General features: G+C 46.4%; 1 protein-coding gene across 1 annotated transcript in view; it reads right to left on the bottom strand.

The window, feature by feature from the left end:
* Positions 1–3,864: 3,864 nt before the first annotated feature.
* Positions 3,865–19,409, bottom strand: part of MRPS9 (mitochondrial ribosomal protein S9) — a 148,007-nt gene continuing 132,462 nt past the window's right edge. The window contains exons 10-11 of the mRNA XM_075336489.1: positions 6,291–6,460; positions 3,865–4,052 (exon numbers count right to left, since the gene is read on the bottom strand). Of these exons, the coding sequence (XP_075192604.1) occupies positions 3,961–4,052; positions 6,291–6,460 (262 nt within the window). The 3' untranslated portion in view covers positions 3,865–3,960. The remainder of the gene's footprint in view (positions 4,053–6,290; positions 6,461–19,409) is intronic.

Here is a 19,409-nt window from a genome sequence, read left to right as displayed (position 1 = left end):
AGAGACAACCTCCTATGCTGTCGTGGAAGGGACTGGAGAAATCATACATTAACTACACAATACGTAAATTCTAGAATACCCGATGCGTAGAATCGGGCCACCTTCTAGCAAGTTCATAAGGGTAGACATTGTTGCAATTATTATTTATAAGAGTGATTGTGTTGTGCTTGTTCAAAAGAGGGGATGATTTTTACATGTTTTTTCATAGCAGTAATGTATGTCTATATTCCCATATTCATTGTTCCACATATCTTAGCACTGCAGTGTGCAACTGTCTGCTTTTTGTTACCATGTTTCGTATTCAGTTTGCACCTGTTCATATTAGAAAGATAGGATGTGCCATCAGTCTTTTTCTTACGTCACTCAGTGACTACCGTGGTTCCTCCAAGTACATGGGGACCTTGGCGAGTGCCTCAACACACAGAGTACAAGATACAATGGTGGGCCCTGGTGCTAGGGAAAAGGGAGCAGGGTCACCTCATAAATTCACCTGAGGCTGATCCCTGCACTCCCCAACGTCCCTATATGGGTTCATTCACCCAGTCGCCTATCACGTGTCTATCCCTGTCTTTATTTGGATTAAGCCCTGCCTCTCTGGACTTGAAATATTATATAGCCTGCTGTTTGGCAACGTGGCCCCTGGCATAAGATTGACTGAAGTGTCGTAGGAGCGATGTGATGGCAGCTCCTGACACCCTTGCACAGAAAAAACATTCTCAAAGTCAGACAGTTACTCCAGCAAGGATCTGGCAGCGACCATTGAAATACAGGTGCTCATGCAATTGTTTCGCCAGTATTCGCTCCACCATACTACCTCCAGTGCCTGTCAGTCCACCAGAGGATTGTGTAGTGTCAGCCAAGGGAGACCTAAACCACCAGGGAGAGTAGACCCTCCAGCACAAAACAATAAATGGATTCTATGTGCATGGCCCCTACCTGGAGACATGAACCTTGAATGACCTGAGTGAAACGCCCCTGACTCAGGGGGGTGGAATCAATAGCAACAATAGGAATAGGTTTAAATAACTTATGTGGAGTAAGGCTCTGGGTCCAGACGAACTGGGCGTCCACCAAATTGGACCCCGCACCGCTATCCAAAAAGGTGGAAATATACACCTTCTTTCCACATAATAGGATTTCTGTGGCCAGACAAAATTGTAACCTACCAATGGAGGAAATATGTACACCCAGGTTGCTAACCTCCATGCGAACTGGGCTCGATTGTTTTTTCACTGGCAGAGTACAGTTTTGTAGAGAGACAAGTCTTTACAAAGTGACCTTTATGACCACAAACGAAAAAAACCCTCATTTTGCGCTGATCTATAGGTGAACCAGTGCCACAGGTTGCCGCTCCCAACTGCAAAGGTTCCTCAGTGGGTACGCACCTATGTTCAATAAATGCAGTATCCCTGGTAGACAATTGTCTCTCCTTTGATCTTTCTTAAATACCTTTTCTCATGATCGGTTGCACCTGCCTATGAAGTTCAAAGCTCAATGAGGTTACAAAACCAATTTAGTGCTTTAGTAAGTCAGTAAAAAGTAGTTAGGAGTGTTCAAATCAAGAAATTGATAAGGGTGCCCATACTTTTGCGCCGGTCAAATTTCGTTTAAATGCGGATTGCACATTTTCTGTTAGTACAATAAACCTCATTTCAATCCAGAAATATTACTCAGTCCATCAGTTATTAGATATATGAAACTGAAATAGCTGTTGCCAAAACCCAAATTGTTATAAAGAAAAAAGGTTAACATTAATAGGGGTGCCCAAACTTTTTCATATGACTGTAATATATATAATTATATATAATATATTAATATATATATATATATATATATATATATATATATATATATATATATATATATATATATATATATATATATATATATATATTTTATATATTATTTTTTTACAAATTTCTGAAAAGCAAAAACCAAACTGGACGAGTTTGGTATCACTCCAGGCACCTCCCGAGGAAGTACATCACGAAACGTGTGTTGGGGCTGTGACGTATGTGTGTGGACGGAGCAATATCACCAAATAATTAAGTCTCTATACAGCTGGGGCCATCTTGGTAATAGTACTGTATATTAACGGCTTTGAAAAAGTGTAGTATATCTTCTAGTTACTCTGTGCTTTTGACAACAATCCTGACTATATGGTTGCAATATTTTTGTGTTCCCCACACACTGTGTTGATGGGATTCTTTATAACCTAGCAAAGGCACACTGACACCTTTTTGCAATTCTTTATACTTAGCACGTGAACACTTTAAATATATTAATATATTTAATTTTTAAGCTATTTATATCAAGCAGAGACACTTTAAATACATATACCCCATTTAAAGCATATTTTTGTACATTGAGTCAATATCTATTTATGAGTAATGGATATAACCTCCATCCGCTCCCATGCCCATATCACCATATTTCTCTTTACTTTAGCTTTGTTTTAATCTGAGAAATAAAAAGTTTATATTTTTGGCCTTTTACTTATTATTGTTTTTGTTGTGGGATCTCTATGCTAGCTCATGCAAGATACATAGCTTTAATCGTGTGAATAACCCTGCTGCATAGGTATTAGTTTGTAAAATGGACAGCACAAGAAAAAATGGCCTGTTAATAAAATCTTAATATACCCCTTTTCTGTGATCCAATTTTGTCGTAATAAGCGAGCTATTTATCCTGTGTATGTCTGTAAGTCAATACATTGCAGCAGGAGCCTCTCCCCTTTGACAAGACCATCTGAAATAAGCCTGACTGAAGTTTACCCTTTAAGAATTCATAACACCAAAATGGAGATTAGCAGTAAATTTGACCAAGTTATTGTTTACTTTCTAAACACTCAAATATTGCTGAACTAAAGCTGAATATTGGACTTTTAAGTGTGTAGTACATCTTTTTATTTATTTTAGTCACTTATGTAGTGCTATTAATTCCACTGCACTTTACAGATGTGATAATCACTGTCCCCATTAGGGCTCACAACCTAAATTCCCTATCAATATGGTCTTTGGAGTGTGGGAGGAAACCCATGCAAACAGTGGGAGAATTTACAAACTCTTTGGAGATTTTGTCCTTGGTGGGAGTTGAACCCAAGACCCCAGTGCTGCAAGACTGTAGTGCTAACCACTGAGCGACTATAGTGCTACATATAAGGTTTGTTAAGGTACCGTCACACATAACGAGATCGCAGCTGAGTCACCGTTTGGTGACGCAGTAGCGATCTCGTTAGCGATCTTCTTATGTGTGACACCTACCAGCGATCAGGCCCCTGCTGTGAGATCTCTAGTCGATGCAGAATGGTCCAGGCCATTTTCTTCAAAGGCGATGTCCTTCTGGGCAGGACACATCGCTGTGTTTGCCACTGTGTGACAGGGTCACAGTGACTGCTGAGATCGTTATACAGGTCGCTACTGTGACCTGTATCGTTCCTGCATCGTTGGTAAGATCTGACTGTGTGACATCTCACCTGCGACCTCCCAGCGACTTACCTGCGATCCCTATCAGGTCGCATCGTTTTCAGGATCGCTGGTAAGTCGTCGTGTGTGACTGGGCCTTTAGACCACGTTCACAGCAAAACCAGGAGTGGCACAATTTGAGGAAAGTATAATAGAAACTTGTGCACCACTTCTGCATTTTTTACCGACTGGTTTTGGCTTACAAATACGGACATAAAAAACTCACCAAATACTGAACGTGCGCACGTGGTCTTACTCTGCACACAGTAAATGCTATTAAGAGCGCAAGTGGACCTGCATAGGGAGACAGATTAATTCATAATACATGGTAATCCTAAAATTGATGATGCAACTAGAAATCTCAGTGACCAGTAAAAGTGAACGGAAATAAAAGGGGATGTTCAGTTATATATTACAATTTTATTATAAAATAAACAAAACGCTATAATACAGCAAGGTTTTTTCCTAAACTTATTTTTCACATCTGTGCAGCACATTAACGTTTCTTCCATGTGAATTTCCTTCGGGCACCCTCCTGGCCTGGTTTTTTCCGCTCCTTATTGCGTGGATCTACAGTAAGCAATCCAGCTAAAAGAAATAGTTACAAGTCAGAATGATGGCAAAAGAATACTCAAGCTATAAAATACAGGAAAGACAAACAGGATCTGATGCCTGGCATATACGTGCAGTCATAAAATACAGACGTCAAACGGCTGAGATTTGTAAACTATAGTATATTGCCTACTGGGTCATTTCAATCTGAACAATGTGAAATGCCGATTAGCTATAGATACCATAAGACTAAAGTGGATCTTGGAATAATAATTTATACAAGTGGATGTGTTTAAAAAAAATGTTCCCGTGCTGAAATAATCTTATAAATGTGTCCCTGTTATGTACTGTGTAATGGCCGTGTCTGACTGTACAGGGACATGGTCTGATTGTACTACATCTGCTGGGTAGGGAAGTAAAAAAGTATAGACATTAAGCACAGGCACATAGTGGATTGTTTATGTGAGGTAAAACATTTCCCTGCCTGTTTTTAAAAAAATCTTTTACTTCAGAGATGAAGTTAATTTGTGATCCCGTGCTGTAACGTCTCTATACCTTTTTACTTCTTCTCCGGCCCAGCAGATGTGGTATAATCAGACTATGTGTCCCTGTTCGGTCAGACATGGCCATTACACAGTACATAGAGACACATATATAAAATTCTCAGCACAGAAACGTTTTAATTCCTTCATGATCTTTGACGTAATTTTACGTCAAAGGCAGCATTCTGCCTTTGAACTCTAGGAGCATGCTTTCCCAGCACTTGGTAGCTGATTTAATCAGCAGTCATGTGCCTCTAACAGCCATCGGTCTGGGTGTCCGCCTGCAGAAAGCATATACGCCTGAAAATGGTGCAAGACAGCACACGGTAACTCCGTCTGCACCATTATAGTCAATGGCCCCATCGGTGCATGAGTCCAAAACCCATTTTGCAGGGGGGAGGGGGTTCGGATGGAAGGACCAACGGGACCAATGAACGTAGGAGTCTCGCAATAAAGGAAATCCAGTAACGTAGACGTAAATTTGAAATCTTAACTGTGTCCAAATAAAAAATTCACACAATGCAAAACCGAATGTCGGGGTGCCCCATGTGACCGTGTTTCAGCAATGCTAGTGGCTGTGCCTTAATCATGGTCTGTTCAAATCATGTACAAACCATGATTAAGGCATAGCCACCGTCATCGCCGAAACACAGTCACGGGGGGCAACCCCGATATTCGGTTTTTGTATTTTGGTATGTCATTGTCTGTTTGAATTTTTTTTATTTGAACACATTTAAGCTTTCAAATTTAAATCTACGCTACTGGATTTCCTTTATTGCTGGACTCCTTTGCTTGTTTTATGTATGTACTAGTGGTGGCTGCAGTTTATATGTTAAAAGCCTGGTGACAGGTTCCCCTTCAGACCCCACCTATTGATGGAAGAAGAAATAACCGGCTGCTTTCACACATCCGTTTTTTGCTGAGCGGCACAATATGGCGCTTTGCAGAAAAAACACAACCTTTTTTTTGCCACCGGTTGCGTTTTTTTCCGCATAGACTTGCATTAGCGCCGTATTGTGCCGCATGGCCTTTTGTTGTGTCCGCATTTTTCCGGATGCAGCATATTTAGCCCATGCGGCGGCCGGATGGAACGCTGCATGGCACTTTTTTTGTGCGGCGAAAAAAAAACGAATTGCGCGATGCGGCATGATTTACAATGCAAGCCAATGGACGCCAGCGGCGTCTTGCAGCAAAAACCGCATCCGGTCGCCGGATGTGGTTTTTTGCACTGCGCATGCTCAGTATCAAGCCGCATTTGTCAAAAAACGGACGGGACCGCATGGAAAAACTTATGCAACTGATCCGTTTTTTTCGCCGCATCCGTTGCATAGGTTTTTGAGCCGGATTGTGCCTGATGCAAAAAAACTGATGTGTGAAAGCAGCCTTACTGATTGCAGAGGTCCGTCCACTGACCATCCAGAGAATAGGCCTCTGCACTGCTCTGTCAAAATGGAGCAGGGTTGAGGGCGTACACCTTGGCTCCATTCAACCTCTATGGGACTGCAGTACTCATATCTGGCAGTCCCAGAATATGAATGGCGTGGTGATGCTCAAACTCTGCATTATTCAAATAGGGCTCTTTACAGTTCTGTTTTATAGATCATTCGGGATCTCAACAGTCAGCGACTTATTTCCTGTTCTGTCAATAGGGGATAACGTAAAAACTTGGTAAAAACATATTTTTTAGTGTGGCCTTAACCACATCATCATTTAATGGGCAACAGTCCATTACCTTGCCTCATAGCCTCCATTTCTTTATCAGATACAAAGCTGAGCAGTGCTCTCGATATAGCCAAACGGATTGCCCCAGCTTGGCAGGATCTCCCATGTCCGGTGACTGTACACTCTGTATCATACTTCATCAATCGGTCCAAAAATTGAAATGGAAACATAAGTTGTTCTCTAAAAAACAACAAAAAAAAAGTAGCAATACAAATTCAATTTGTGACCATGATCTCCACTATACCACCTAACTAAACCTTTCAGTTACAGAGTACACAACTACAATCATTGATGATGTAGTCTAAGTTTCATGTTATAGTCCATACATCATCAAAAATAATTATGTGAAAATCCAAGCTATCAAAGACATGCACCATGAAGTGAACGTGTTATGGACAAGATTATGAACTATTATGCGTATATAGGAGTATATATGAAGATATCCAAAAACCAAGATTTAAGATGCTGTTTCAGACGGTCTACCGTACCTAGTTCTGCATTTCGACATAAGACTCAGACAGTCTGGGCTATTCATGTAATGAGTGAATCATGCTGACATTGCTTAATATAAATGAGGAACCAAGCACATTACATTATATTGTATATCACAGAATAAGCTGTTCTATTTTATCCAATGGGAGACGTGTTACGTATTCTTGGCACCTAGCCAATAAGTCCGTTTAAATATTTGTACAACTTCCGGATTAAAGCAGTCTTACTTTCTATTCATACCTGAGTACGTCTCTAGTGTGAGTGAAAGAGAGTGGTATGCATGCTACCACGAGTGACTCATAATTTGGACTGCAGACAGTTAAAGAGGGATGCATGACTAGATTGCATCACAGTAAATTTATGGCCAACACTAACAAACGGTATAACAATACTGGGCCGACAAAAACCATGCAGTACACTAATCTTTCATACTATGACAATACCTATTTTTGCCAAAGAACAATATAGAAATATTAGCCATTGCCTATATAAAAGAAAGTTGAGGCTGTGGCTCAGTATCTAAGAAATGCATTTCGCATACACTAACATTTTTAAGAGGATGCAATGCTTTAAGATAATTTTTATTTACCCCCTAACTCTAAAGGCCCATTTACACACTGCAACATCGCTAGCGATATCGCTGTAACGTCACCGGTTTTGTGACGTAATAGCGACCTCCCCAGCGACATTGCAGTGTGTGACCTGGCCCCCGCTGTGAGATCGCTGATCGCTGCACATCTCTCGGGACCATTTTTTGTTCCTTTGTTTCCCGCTACACAGCATGCATCGGTGTGTTTGATACAGTTACGACATCGTTAGCGACTGAGCCCGTAGGCGTGCTATGGCGTGCTATAGCGTTCCCTACCAGCAAGGTCGTTCTGCAGGTTCGGGATTGCTGGAAAGTCTCTAAATACTGCTGCGTCGTTGGCCAGATCTGCCTGTTTGACAGCTCACCAGCGACTGTTTAGAGACTTTCCAGCGATCCCAGCCAGGTCGGGATCGCTAGAAATGTCTCAGTGTATAAAGGGGCCTTAAGATTCTGGTGTGTCCACTCCTGCAGTAGTCACGGGAGTGTTGTTGGAATGACTAACACAAGCTATTTTATTGTACTGCTAAAATTACTTTGTGACACCGTTACAAAATCTGGGATAACCTTGTTAATGCATTCTTAGGCTATGTGCGCACTAGAAAAAACGGATTTTTGTGTACTCACCGTAAAATCATTTTCGCTTAGCCATCATTGGGGGACACAGGACCATGGGTGTTATGCTGCCTATCCATAGGAGGACACTAAGTAGATGCAAAAGCATAGCTCCTCCTCTGCAGTATACACCCCCTGGCCGGGCCAGGCAAGCTCAGTTTTAGTACACAAGCAGTAGGAGAAAAAAAACAGTAAAAACTTACCTCAACAGAGGAATATGAGAAAAAAAAAAAAAGAGTCATAACCAAATAAGGTACTGAGAGAACCAAGGCCCAACAGGGCAACAGGGTGGGTGCTGTGTCCCCCAATGATGGCTAAGAGAAAATGATTTTACGGTGATTACACAAAAATCCGTTTTTCTCTGACGCCTCATTGGGGACCACAGGACCATGGGACGTCCTAAAGCAGTCCATGGGTGGGAAACATAAAAGAAGACAACACAACCCATGGACTAGGAACCAGTCCCAGATAGCCTGGAGCGCCTTCTGAGAGAGGTGCTCTACTTCCGTTTGCAGAATTTTCCTACCCAGATTTGCCTCAGTTGAAACCTGGGTATGGACTCTGTAATGCTTTGAAAACGTATGTAGGCTAGACCAGGTCGCAGCCTTACACACCTATTCCACTGAAGCCTGATGCCGAATGGCCCACGAAGCGCCAATTGCTCGCGTGGAATGAGCCCGCAGCCCACTAGGAATGGGCTTGAGTTGCAAGCGGCAGACTTCCTGGATTGCAGAGCGAATCCAGCGAGCCAGCATCACCTTTGAAGCTGCCTCTCCCTTCTTAGGCCCCTCAGGAATGACGAACAAAGAGTCAGTTTTCCTACAGGGGGCTGTCCTGGATATGCAATATCTGAGAGCTCTGACGAGGTCTAACGAATGCAGAGACCTTTCCACCCTATGAACCGGGTGTGGACAAAAGGAAGGCAGAACAATGTCCTCGTTCAAATGAAACGGGGTAAGAACCTTTGGAAGGAAATCCGGAAGGGGGCACAGAACCACCTTGTCCTGGTGAAAGATCAGAAAAGGCTCGCGGCAAGAGAGTGCTGCCAGCTCCGAAACCCGTCTGATGGACGTAATTGCCACCAAGAATGTTACCTTCCAGGACAGAAGAGCAAGGGAGGATTCCTTGAGGGGTTCAAAGGGAGACCTCTGGAGACCGTCCAGAACGAGGTTGAGGTCCCATGGTTCCAGCGGCCATTTGTACGGGGGAACTAGATGGGAAACGCCCTGGAGGAAGGTCTTGACTTGCGGTTTTTGAGCCAGGGGGCATTTGTAGAAGATTAAGAGCGCTGAGACCTGCCCTTTAAGGGAACTGAGAGCCAACCCCACTTGCAAGCCAGACTGTAGAAAGTCGAGAACTCTGGGGATGGCCAGAAGCATAGGCTGGACGTTAGTTTCCCTGCACCATGAAAGGAAGATTTTCCACGTGCAGTGGTAAATGCGGGATGAAGCAGGCTTTCGGGAGCTGATCATGGTGGCAATAACCGCTGGGGAGAATCCCACTCTTGTTAATACCCAGGTCTCAATGGCCATGCCGTCAGCTTCAGGGCTCTGGAGTTCTGATGGGAAATGGGCCCTTGGGTCAGCAAGTCTGGGATGTCTGGAAAATAGGAATAACGTTTGGAACACCATTCTAAGTCCGAACTGGGTGCAAAAACCTAAAAAAACATCACTATGGGGAGATAAGGTATGCACACCAGTGACTATGTAAGGGGAATACATGAAATAGCAGAAACTGCTGTGTGAATACTGACTTGAAAAATCCAATAGCTATATGCAAGAGTGAATATGTGAAAAATGGAATCTGCATTACTGCCATGAACATATGAATCAAGAGAAATTTAGCTACTGAATTGATCAATGCAATAGAGCCCCAACACTACGCCAAAGTATTTCTCTACGTTGGGGTCCCTAGCTTGTGTGTGTCCTCTCATGCAGTTAAAAAACCTACCGTGTATGGGAAGCTGAGACCCAGGCTATTTATGCGTATGATATGGATTGGCAATAGGTGTGGTTGGGGAGGGTTCAAAAACGAAAAAATACTAACAAATAGGAATAACGTTTGGAACACCATTCTAAGTCCGAACTGGGTGCAAAAACCTAAAAAAACATCAGTTCCAGGAGTGCCAGGAGCAGACTAGAGCATCCGCGCCGATGGACTGCGGGTCGCGTGACCTGGCTATGAACGCGGGTACCTTTGCATTCAACCTAGAGGCCATTAGGTCCACGTCTGGTGTGCCCCAGCGAGTGCAGATGTGTAGAAACACATCTGGGTGGAGAGACCATTCTCCGGCAGCCAGGCCTTGGCGACTCAAAGTCTGCTGCCCAGTTCTCTACCCCCCGGTATGTGTACCGCTGATATCACTGATCCCGTCGATTCGGCCCAGCTAAGGATCTTGTGGGCCTCGAGATAAGCCGCTTTGCTGCGGGTGCCCCACTGCCGATTGATATAGGCTACAGCTGTCGCATTGTCCGATTGGACTCGAATCTGACGACCCGCTAGCAGAGCGCAGAACGCTCTGAGCACGAGGAAGATCGCGCGGAGTTCCAGGATGTTGATGGGTAGGAAAGACTCCTGGGGCGTCCAACATCCTTGAGCAGTGTGGTGCCGGTACACTGCTCCCCAGCCTAGGAGGCTGGCGTCCGTGGTCAGGACCAGCCAGTTCACTGGGAGAAAAGATCTCCCCTTCGATAGGGATGAGGATCAAAGCCACCAGCGGAGTGCGTACCTGACTGAAGGCATCAGGTGAATATGTCTGTCCAGGGAGAAGGGGCTCTTGTCCCAGGCCGCTAGAAGGGCTAGCTGCAGTGGGCGGAGGTGCAGTTGAGCAAAGGGTACTGCTTCCATAGCCGCCACCATCCTGCCGAGCACTTTCATGCTGAATCGAATGGAGCGAGACGAAGGACGTAGAAGGCAGCGTACCGCTCGTTGAAGAGTGAACGCCTTGTCCTGAGGGAGAAGGATCAAGCCCCGACGGGTGTCCAGGGACATGCCCAGGAAGGTGATGGATCGTGATGGGATCGGGGATGATTTGTCCAGATTCACTAGCCACCCTAAGCGGGATAAAGTGTCCACAGTGATCTGTACGCTGGTTGAGCAGTCGCGGAAGGAGGGGGCCTTGATGAGGAGGTCGTCCAAGTAAGGGAGAATGACTGCTCCCCTGGCGTGAAGGACGCTCATGGCGGCCGCCATGACTTTGGTGAAGGCCGAAGGATAGAGCTACGAATTGAAAGTGGGAGTCCTGAATTGCGAAGCGGAGGAACTTTTGGTGATCTGGGGCGATGGGTATGTGCAGGTACGCGTCCTTGATGTCTATGGAGGCGAGGAATTCCCCTTCGACCATGGATGCAATAATGGACCTTAGGGACTCCATTCTGAATCTCCGTACGTGCACATGTTTGTTTAGGTGTTTGAGGTCCAAGATGGGTCGAACTGACCCATCCTTTTTGGGGACCACAAAGAGGTTGGATTAAAAACCCCCGAACTTCTCGTCGTCTGGGACAGGTATTATCACTCCTGCTGTTTGGAGCGAGTGGATTGCTGAGAAAAAAGCTTCGCGTCGTTTTCGAGTCTTTGGGGGGTTTGAGAGAAAGAACCGACTCGGGGGTCGGGTCCGAAATTCTATGTGGTAACCGGAAGACACAAGGTCTCGCACCCATTTGTCGTCTGAGGCGGCAGCCCAGATGTGTTGAAAGAGCCACAGTCAACCTCCTACAATGAGTGTGTCTTCCGGGGTACCGAAGGAGTCATGAGGGGGGAAAAACGTCGTGGCCGAGTCTCCCTAGTCCTGGACTGTTTCGGTCTAGGCTGCCATGACGAAGTGGGTTTCGGGGAGAGCTGAGAAGGTCGGTCCCTGCGTAGTCCGCGACTGGTGGCGGGGACAGCACGGGATGTCGACCAACCAAATGAGTTGCGAAAGGAGCGGAACGAGGACTGTGGACGTCTGGTGAAGGACGTCCTGGACTTCAGCTGGGGGAGGGAGGTACTCTTTCCTCCCGTGGCGCCAAACAATCGGTCTGGAAAATTGGGAAGGCCCGTGAGAGACTTCTTGGAGGCAGAGTCCGCTCGCCATTGTCGGAGCCAAAGAGCTCTACGGATGGCTATGGTATTTGAGACGGCAAACGCTGCGCAGGTAGCAGCGTCCATGGAGGCCTGGATGAGGTACTCCGTCGCAGCGGCAATTTGAGCTGTTACCTCTGTAAAGGTATGAGTGAACTGGGATTCCTCAAGCGAAGTGTTAAGGGAGTCTGCCCAGACCGAGATCGCCTTTGCGACCCACACAGAGGCAAAGGAGGGCGAGAGGGAGGAACCCGCAGCCTCAAAAGCAGAGCGAGCGAGGTGCTCCACCTGTGTCTGTCGGGTCCTTGATGGAAGAACCATCGGGTAAAGACAGGAGTGTCTTTGTGGTAAGGTGGGAGACCGGGGGGGTCGACCGAGGGCGGATCGGCCCAGCCCTTAGGGGCAGGTGAGGCAAAAGGGAACCGGGACTCCATGAGTTTTCGGTTACCGAAGCGCCTGTCAGGCTTTTCCCTTTGCTTTGTGAGGATATCCTGAAACTCTGGGTGATCAGCGAAAACCTTTTGGGGTTTCCTTGCCCTCTTAAAGGAGACCGCATGGTCAGTGGTAGTGGATGGGGGATCCTCCACATGCAGAGTTTGGTTGATTGCTGCTATAAGGGAGTCTATTGCAGTTTGATCATCTGGGTGTGATGAAACCAAGGAATCCTCCTGGTACAAACAGCATTCTCCCTCCTCCAGCTCATCAGAAGCCGTGGAGCGTGTGGGAGAGCCTGCCCTGTGTGCTCCCGAGGGAGAGCCCGCTGGAGACACCCGGCCGTGTGCTCTTTTCCTGATCCCTGCAACCGGTGAAGCATGTGCCCGGATTACCTCAGAAGGATCCTCCATAGGGGTATCCTCAGGCTGCGTTCCGTCCAGGGACCCAGAAGGGTGTGGAGGACGACATTGCATAGCCAGAACCAGGTTCTGTGACAGTTTTTCCATGGATTGGGACAGAAACTGTGCCCATTCCGGTGGCCTGGGGGCCCTAGGCTCTGGGCTGCCGGTTGCGGCGGTGGTGGCAGGGGGGTCTTGGGGGGCTATAGGGGCATAGGAGTCACAGAGAAAAGAGGTATGTTTACGTGGTAGCTCAGCGTGGCAAGCAGTGCAGGCTGAATAATAGACTATGTGGGCCTTAGTACTCTTAGTGCCCTTAGATTTCTGCATGTTCCTAATAGGAGTATGCCAGGAGGGGGAGCAATGCTCAGCAAAGCTACAATTGAAGTCAGCACCTCACCAGAATTAGCCGATGGCCCTGTCCTCAGGAAGGATTAAGCTCAATGGAGATCTTCGCACGCTTTCCTGGGGGCGGGGCTTATCGCGGCTGCGGGGAGGCGGGGCTTGGGGCTAAAAGAGCGGAAAGATAAGTCAGTGTGCCCCCCCTGCTGTGGGTAGCAAGAAAAACGGTGGGAAGGGAGCTTCTGATAGTGTTCCTCCCTCTCCCTACAGTCAGCACACAGCTTGTCACCGGTGGTTATCAGACGGCTTTTCTGCTAGAGCAAATAAACAGAGCAAATAAAACAGCGTGAGTCCCTGAGCCCTGGGGCCCTCCCCCCTGCCACCGGGAAATTATCTGCAAGACTTTCTGCAAACAGCAGAACTTCCCCCTCCTCCAGCCAGCATCCTTGCTCCTTGCACATAAATACTGTAAATGTCCTGGGAGCCTTCCCTGCAGCGTCTTTTCTCCCTTTATCTGGGAAACCAGTCAGGGGGGATCTCACCTTAAAACACTGCTTTCCAGGCAGTGAAAATAGCAGAGTCAGCTTGCTGTGTCGGTGTCATATTCAACTCAGAGCCTGCAGAGAGGGGCTGAGGAATTGGGCTATAGGGGCACAGGCCTCTGCCCTGGGCTTTGGAAAATCGGTGTCTGTGGAACCCGTCGTCCAGCCCAGGATCCAGCGTCGCAGGAGGGGGTACGTGGAGGCGACACTCCACGTTCCCGCCCGTTGATGGTAGTGGGAGATCGGTCCCAAAAGGAAACCGTCGCCCTCAAAAAATAACAAACCTTGAAAGGAAGTGCCTCCTACAGACACTAAGCTAAAACTGAGCTTGCCTGGCCCGGCCAGGGGGTGTATACTGCAGAGGAGGAGCTATGCTTTTGCATCTTAGTGTCCTCCTATGGATAGGCAGCATAACACCCATGGTCCTGTGTCCCCCAATGAGGCGTCAGAGAAAGTGATTTTTCTCAAGAAAATTTCTTGAGAAACCTCTGGAAGTTGAAGATTACTGCACCTGCGGTGGAAAAACGCATGCGTTTTTGCCGAGGTTTTTCCGCAGGTTGGTCCCTGCGTTTTTTTATGCTGTAACTGCAATAATTAATATAGATAATAGATAATCAATAGATAGATAGACAGACAGACAGATAATGGATAGAGGGAAAGATGGATAGATGAATAGATAGATAAATAGATGAGAAAGACCTATATAATGTCCCACCTCCCTGCATATTCTAAGCTGGCACCCTTTAGTGACTTTCATGTGGCACTAAAGGGTGCTTAGCCTTGTATTTAGCAAAAAAAAACCAAAACAATTAAAAAAAAAACAAAAACGACGTGAGGTCCCCCATATCTTTTGTAGGCAGCCAGGGTAAAGCAGATGGCTGCAGACCACAGCTGACAGCTATACCTTGGCTGGTAATCCAAAACAGAGGGCACCCCACGCTGTTATTTTACATTAAATAATTTAAAACAAAAAACGTGGGGTCCCCCCCAAATTGGATTACCAGCCAAGGTAAAGCGGACAACTGGAGTCTGGTATTCTCAGACTAGGGAGGTCCACTGTTATTGGACACTCCCTAGCCTAAAAATAACAGGCCACAGCCGCCCCAGAAGTGGCGCATCCATTAGTTGCGCCAATCCTGGTGCTTCGCCCCAACTCATCCCGTTGCCCTGGTGCGGTGGCAAACGGGGTAATATATGGGGTTGATGCCAGATGTGTAATGTCACCTGGCATCAAGCCCTGGGGTTAGTGATGTCAAGCGTCTATCAGATACCTGACATCACAACCCAGTCAGTAAGAAATAAAAAATAAATAGACAACAAAAAAATTTTTATTTGAAAAAACACTGCCCAAAACATTCCCTTTTTCACCAATTTATTGAAAAGAACAATCAATTCCAGGTCTGGCGTAATCCAATAAGCGGGTCCCACGACTATCCATACCATAGTCACTGTCCCAGTCAATGAAGAACAAAATGTTCACCATTGGCTTGGAGAATAATGCAGTGACCTGAGCTAACATCAATAGGTCAGCCCAGGTTACTGCAGGGGATGACAAGCGCTGACTTGAGGAGGTTAGCTAAGATCATTACCTGCAGTGACGATCTCCTGCACTTCTGACGTCAGCACTGTCACTGCCTTCTGTGCCCGCCGAATTCTCAGCAGTATCGCGGAAGCCCGTGGCGTCACCGCTAGTGACAGTCTCGGACCGCCCGCGAGACGGGCATTGAAGGCAGTGACAGCGCTGACGTCAGGAGAGCAGGAGATAGTCACTGCAGGTAATGATCTCATCTAACCTCATGACAGCGCTCGTCATCCCTGCGGCTGCCAGCACTGCAGTGTGAGAAGCTGCTGATACTGCAGGGCGGGCAGACACTGACACACTGCAGTGCCGGCAGCCGCGGGGCTGGAGCGGGACACAGACCGCACGGGCACCTGCCGGAGGTCACATGGAAGTGCTTCCGTGCGGCGTCCAGGGAGTGTGATCTGTGTGCTATACCGAGGGTATACCGCACATCATTTGCTACCTGTGGTATACCCGCGGTATTTTGCGATTACATTACAGTGAATGGAGTGAAATACCACAGGTACCTGCGGAAAAGAGGTGACATGCACATTTTCTCAAGAAATTCTGCAGAAAGAATTTTCTTGAAAAAAAAAACGCAGTGCGCGCACAGCTATTTTTTTCCCATAGGTTTTGCTGGGAAATGTCTGCAAAAAGATCACAAACATTTCTCAAGAAATTTTTGCAGCAAAACCGCGGGTAAAACTGCAGGTAAAAACGCAGTGTGCGCACAGGGCCTTACGTGTGCTTTCTGACCATATTTTCATGGCTTTATGTGAAAAATGTCACATTTAATGAGTCCATTATTTCTTGTTCATCAGATTTTTTTTTTTTTTTAATTTATGCACCACTCCAGCGGTTTTATTTATTGCACTGCTGAAATGGTGCTTTAAATGTAAGTCCTCTTGTACTGCGATACTGCAGTAGGTCTCCTGTGAATTGTGACCTTCCAGCAGCTCCAGCGTATCATGGAGCGCGCCGGAGGTCACAACTCAACACAACTCTGAGCCTCGTTCTGGCTCTCACAGAGTTGCATTGAGCGCTTGTAACATAACTTCTTACTTACAGCCAGTCAACAGTTACGGGCACAAGATTATGCCGCAGGGCCAGAGCGACACAGACAAAAGGTGAAGTATATGACAGGGGCTGGGGAATTCAGTTTAAAGCATCATTGCAGCGCTGAGAAAAAAAAAAAAAAGAAAGAAATTACCCCTCACCTGAGTGGTGCTTAAAAGAGAAAAATAAATGACTCCTTATATAACAGATCACATGCCTGATATAGATTTCTGCACATTAACACTGGGATTATGTTGGTAAATCAAGAAGTATTCTCACTTTTTTCCAATAGGGGATGCTACAAAGACATACATCGAAGAAGAAACACTGGTAGAGTATAAAGAACAATATAAAAACAATGATTAAATAAAGAGCAGGTCCGCTTCATAGACACTTTTCACGCAGATGTATTATTGCATCCGTATTATGGCTGCAACACCCGGATTTCCTGTATTCCTCAAAACTAGACTAAGGCTACTTTCACACATCAGTTTTTTGCCATCAGGTTCAATCCGGAAAAAAACGGGTAAAACGGATCCGGTACCGCATCCGGTTTTCCCCCATAGACTTGCATTGTTACCGGATTGTACCGGATGGCTTTGCGTTGCATCCGTTTTTTTCCGGATGCGGCAAAATAATTGAATGCGGCGGCCGGATAGAACGTATCATGTAACGTTTTTTTCCCCCTTAAAAAAAACGCATGCTGCCGGATCCGGCGCAATGCGGCATTGTATACAATGGGTGTCTATGCATGCCGGATCCGGCGCAATGCGGTTTAAACCGGATGCGGTGACCGCATCCGGTTTGGTAAACAGAGCATGCGCAAATTTTTTTTTCCCATCATCACAAAACTTATAAAAGGATCCAGCACATTCTACACACCTCCTGCCGGTTCCTGACTTCAACTTCTGCTGTCCTCCAGTCCAGTGCTCCAGGGAAGAGGTATGTCCACAGTACTGTCCACAGATCACCGCTGTGAGCTGCGTACATGTACTTAGACATTTTTTTTCCTTTTTTTGCAGGTGCAGTGTTGACGTTACAATTTGTGCACAGCCAGTTGCTGGGTCTTTGTAAATTCGGTGCCAGTGCGAATTTGGAGGAGAGTGTTCCTGAGGTAATGTCCACAGTACTGTCCACAGATCACCGCAGTGAGCTGCGTACATGTACTTAGACATTTTTTTTTCTTTTTTTGCAGGTGCAGTGTTGACGTTAAAGTTTGGCCCATCAAGTTGGTGTGCGTGAAATATGTCGTCTTCTGGTAGCCCGCCCTTCGGCTCAGAAACTGAGGTATTATTTTTTTTGGGTGGTTTTTTTTTTAAAAAAAAAAAAAAATGTATTAAATAAACCACATTTACACAGGTGGCCGAAACATCACAGGAGATGCTGCCAGAAGAGGACGGAAGGGGTGGAGAAATACACGGAGCGGGCGGTCAGAGTGTAAGTTTCATACAGGAATTGTTTACCACAGCACACCAAACACATAAGTAAATAATGTTTTTTTTTTTTTTCTTCACTAAAGGCTTCAACTTCTAGGGCTCACGATAGAGCTCCCCCAAGACCGTCCCAGGGTCGTCGTCGAGGTGGCGGTGGTCATAGTGTAAGTTATTTTTTTTTTTTTTTTTTTTTTTTGTCATGTCAGTGTGATTTTTTGTCTATTTTTTTTTTTAATTTCTTTTTTCTTTCTTTGAACAGGCATCACAGCGTGCTCCCGATTCTGACGGTGAGGAGGCCGGATTTATCAACATCGACCTCCTCATCGATGAAGTTAGAGAAAGGGAGCCGCTGTGGAACATGGCTGACCGCCGCCACGCTGATTCGATCGTAACCCGTCGACTCTGGGACGAGGTATGCCACGCAGCGGTAGAAGGTTGGGGGGAGCTCAATTCTCGTGGCCAGAAGAAACAGCGTAAGTATTCACAGTTCAGTAGGTTATGCTGCATGATGTAATGTGTTGTATACTAACCACTTTCTGCTTTCCACTTTCAGGTGACAAACTTCAGAAGCGGTGGCGGTCTATCAGGGATCGCTTCAAAAAGGAGTTGAATCAAGAGATGCAGGCCCCGAGTGGATCCGGAGGACGCAGATCGAAGTACCGTTACTTTAGAGCGTTGTCGTTCCTCCGGACAACTATGGTGTGCAGAAGGTAAATATTCCCCACAATATGTACAAAGTATAATATTTTATGTCTGATTTTTTTTGCCTTTTTTTTTTTAGTCAGTGCCAATGTATAGCAATTAAATTAATTATTGTTTTGTTTTTCCTCTTTTTAACAGCACCGTCTGCAGCACTCAGGAGCCTGCATCGAACCCGACAGGAGCGATCCCTGAACAGTCCGCCACTGGGGAACACAGGCACAGACCCCACCCATCTGAACCTTCCCTTCCATCGACATCTGTCCCATCCACCTGCGCTGGAGCTTCCCGTGAGACTTCATTACCTGAAGCTGCTGGTGATGAGATAGCTTTTCCCCTACCCCACCCCTCTGACACTGCTGCCCTCAGTAGAACACCTTTGGGTTCTGGGCGTCAGCGTCATAGGGGTCAGGAAAAGAGCTATGCGCCCGAGTTCTTGCATCTAAATGCAGCCTTCCAGAACGCCATTCAATTATTAGCCGAACAAAATCGTTCATCTTTTAGCTTAATAAATGCCAATATGGAAAAAAATACGCACGAATTGTGCACGCGTCTGGACAGGCTGCATTTAGATGCAAGTAAATCACCCAATCATTGTTTTTTTCAAGCCGTACTAGAGCGCATGGAAAAGCTATCTCTTGACCATCAGATGCATGTAATGCAAGCCACACGGCAGGCTCTGGCGCAGGTTGACTCCCAACCACCTCCACCCACCCCTCCAAGACCACCTGCCCCCCCTCCAGCCATTGTCCCTACTCCCCCTACTGCCCAGTACCAGCCTGCTGCCCAGTACCAGCCTGCTGCCCAGTACCAGCCTGCTGCCCAGTACCAGCCTGCTGCCCAGTACCAGCCTGCTGCCCAGTACCAGCCTGCAGCCCAGTACCAGCCTGCAGCCCAGTACCAGCCTGCAG

This window comes from Anomaloglossus baeobatrachus, chromosome 2 (genome assembly GCF_048569485.1).
Source record: "Anomaloglossus baeobatrachus isolate aAnoBae1 chromosome 2, aAnoBae1.hap1, whole genome shotgun sequence".
Taxonomy (NCBI): Eukaryota; Metazoa; Chordata; class Amphibia; order Anura; family Aromobatidae; genus Anomaloglossus; species Anomaloglossus baeobatrachus.
Note: the sequence above shows the minus strand (reverse complement) of the source record. Positions and strands in the feature narration are given on the sequence as shown.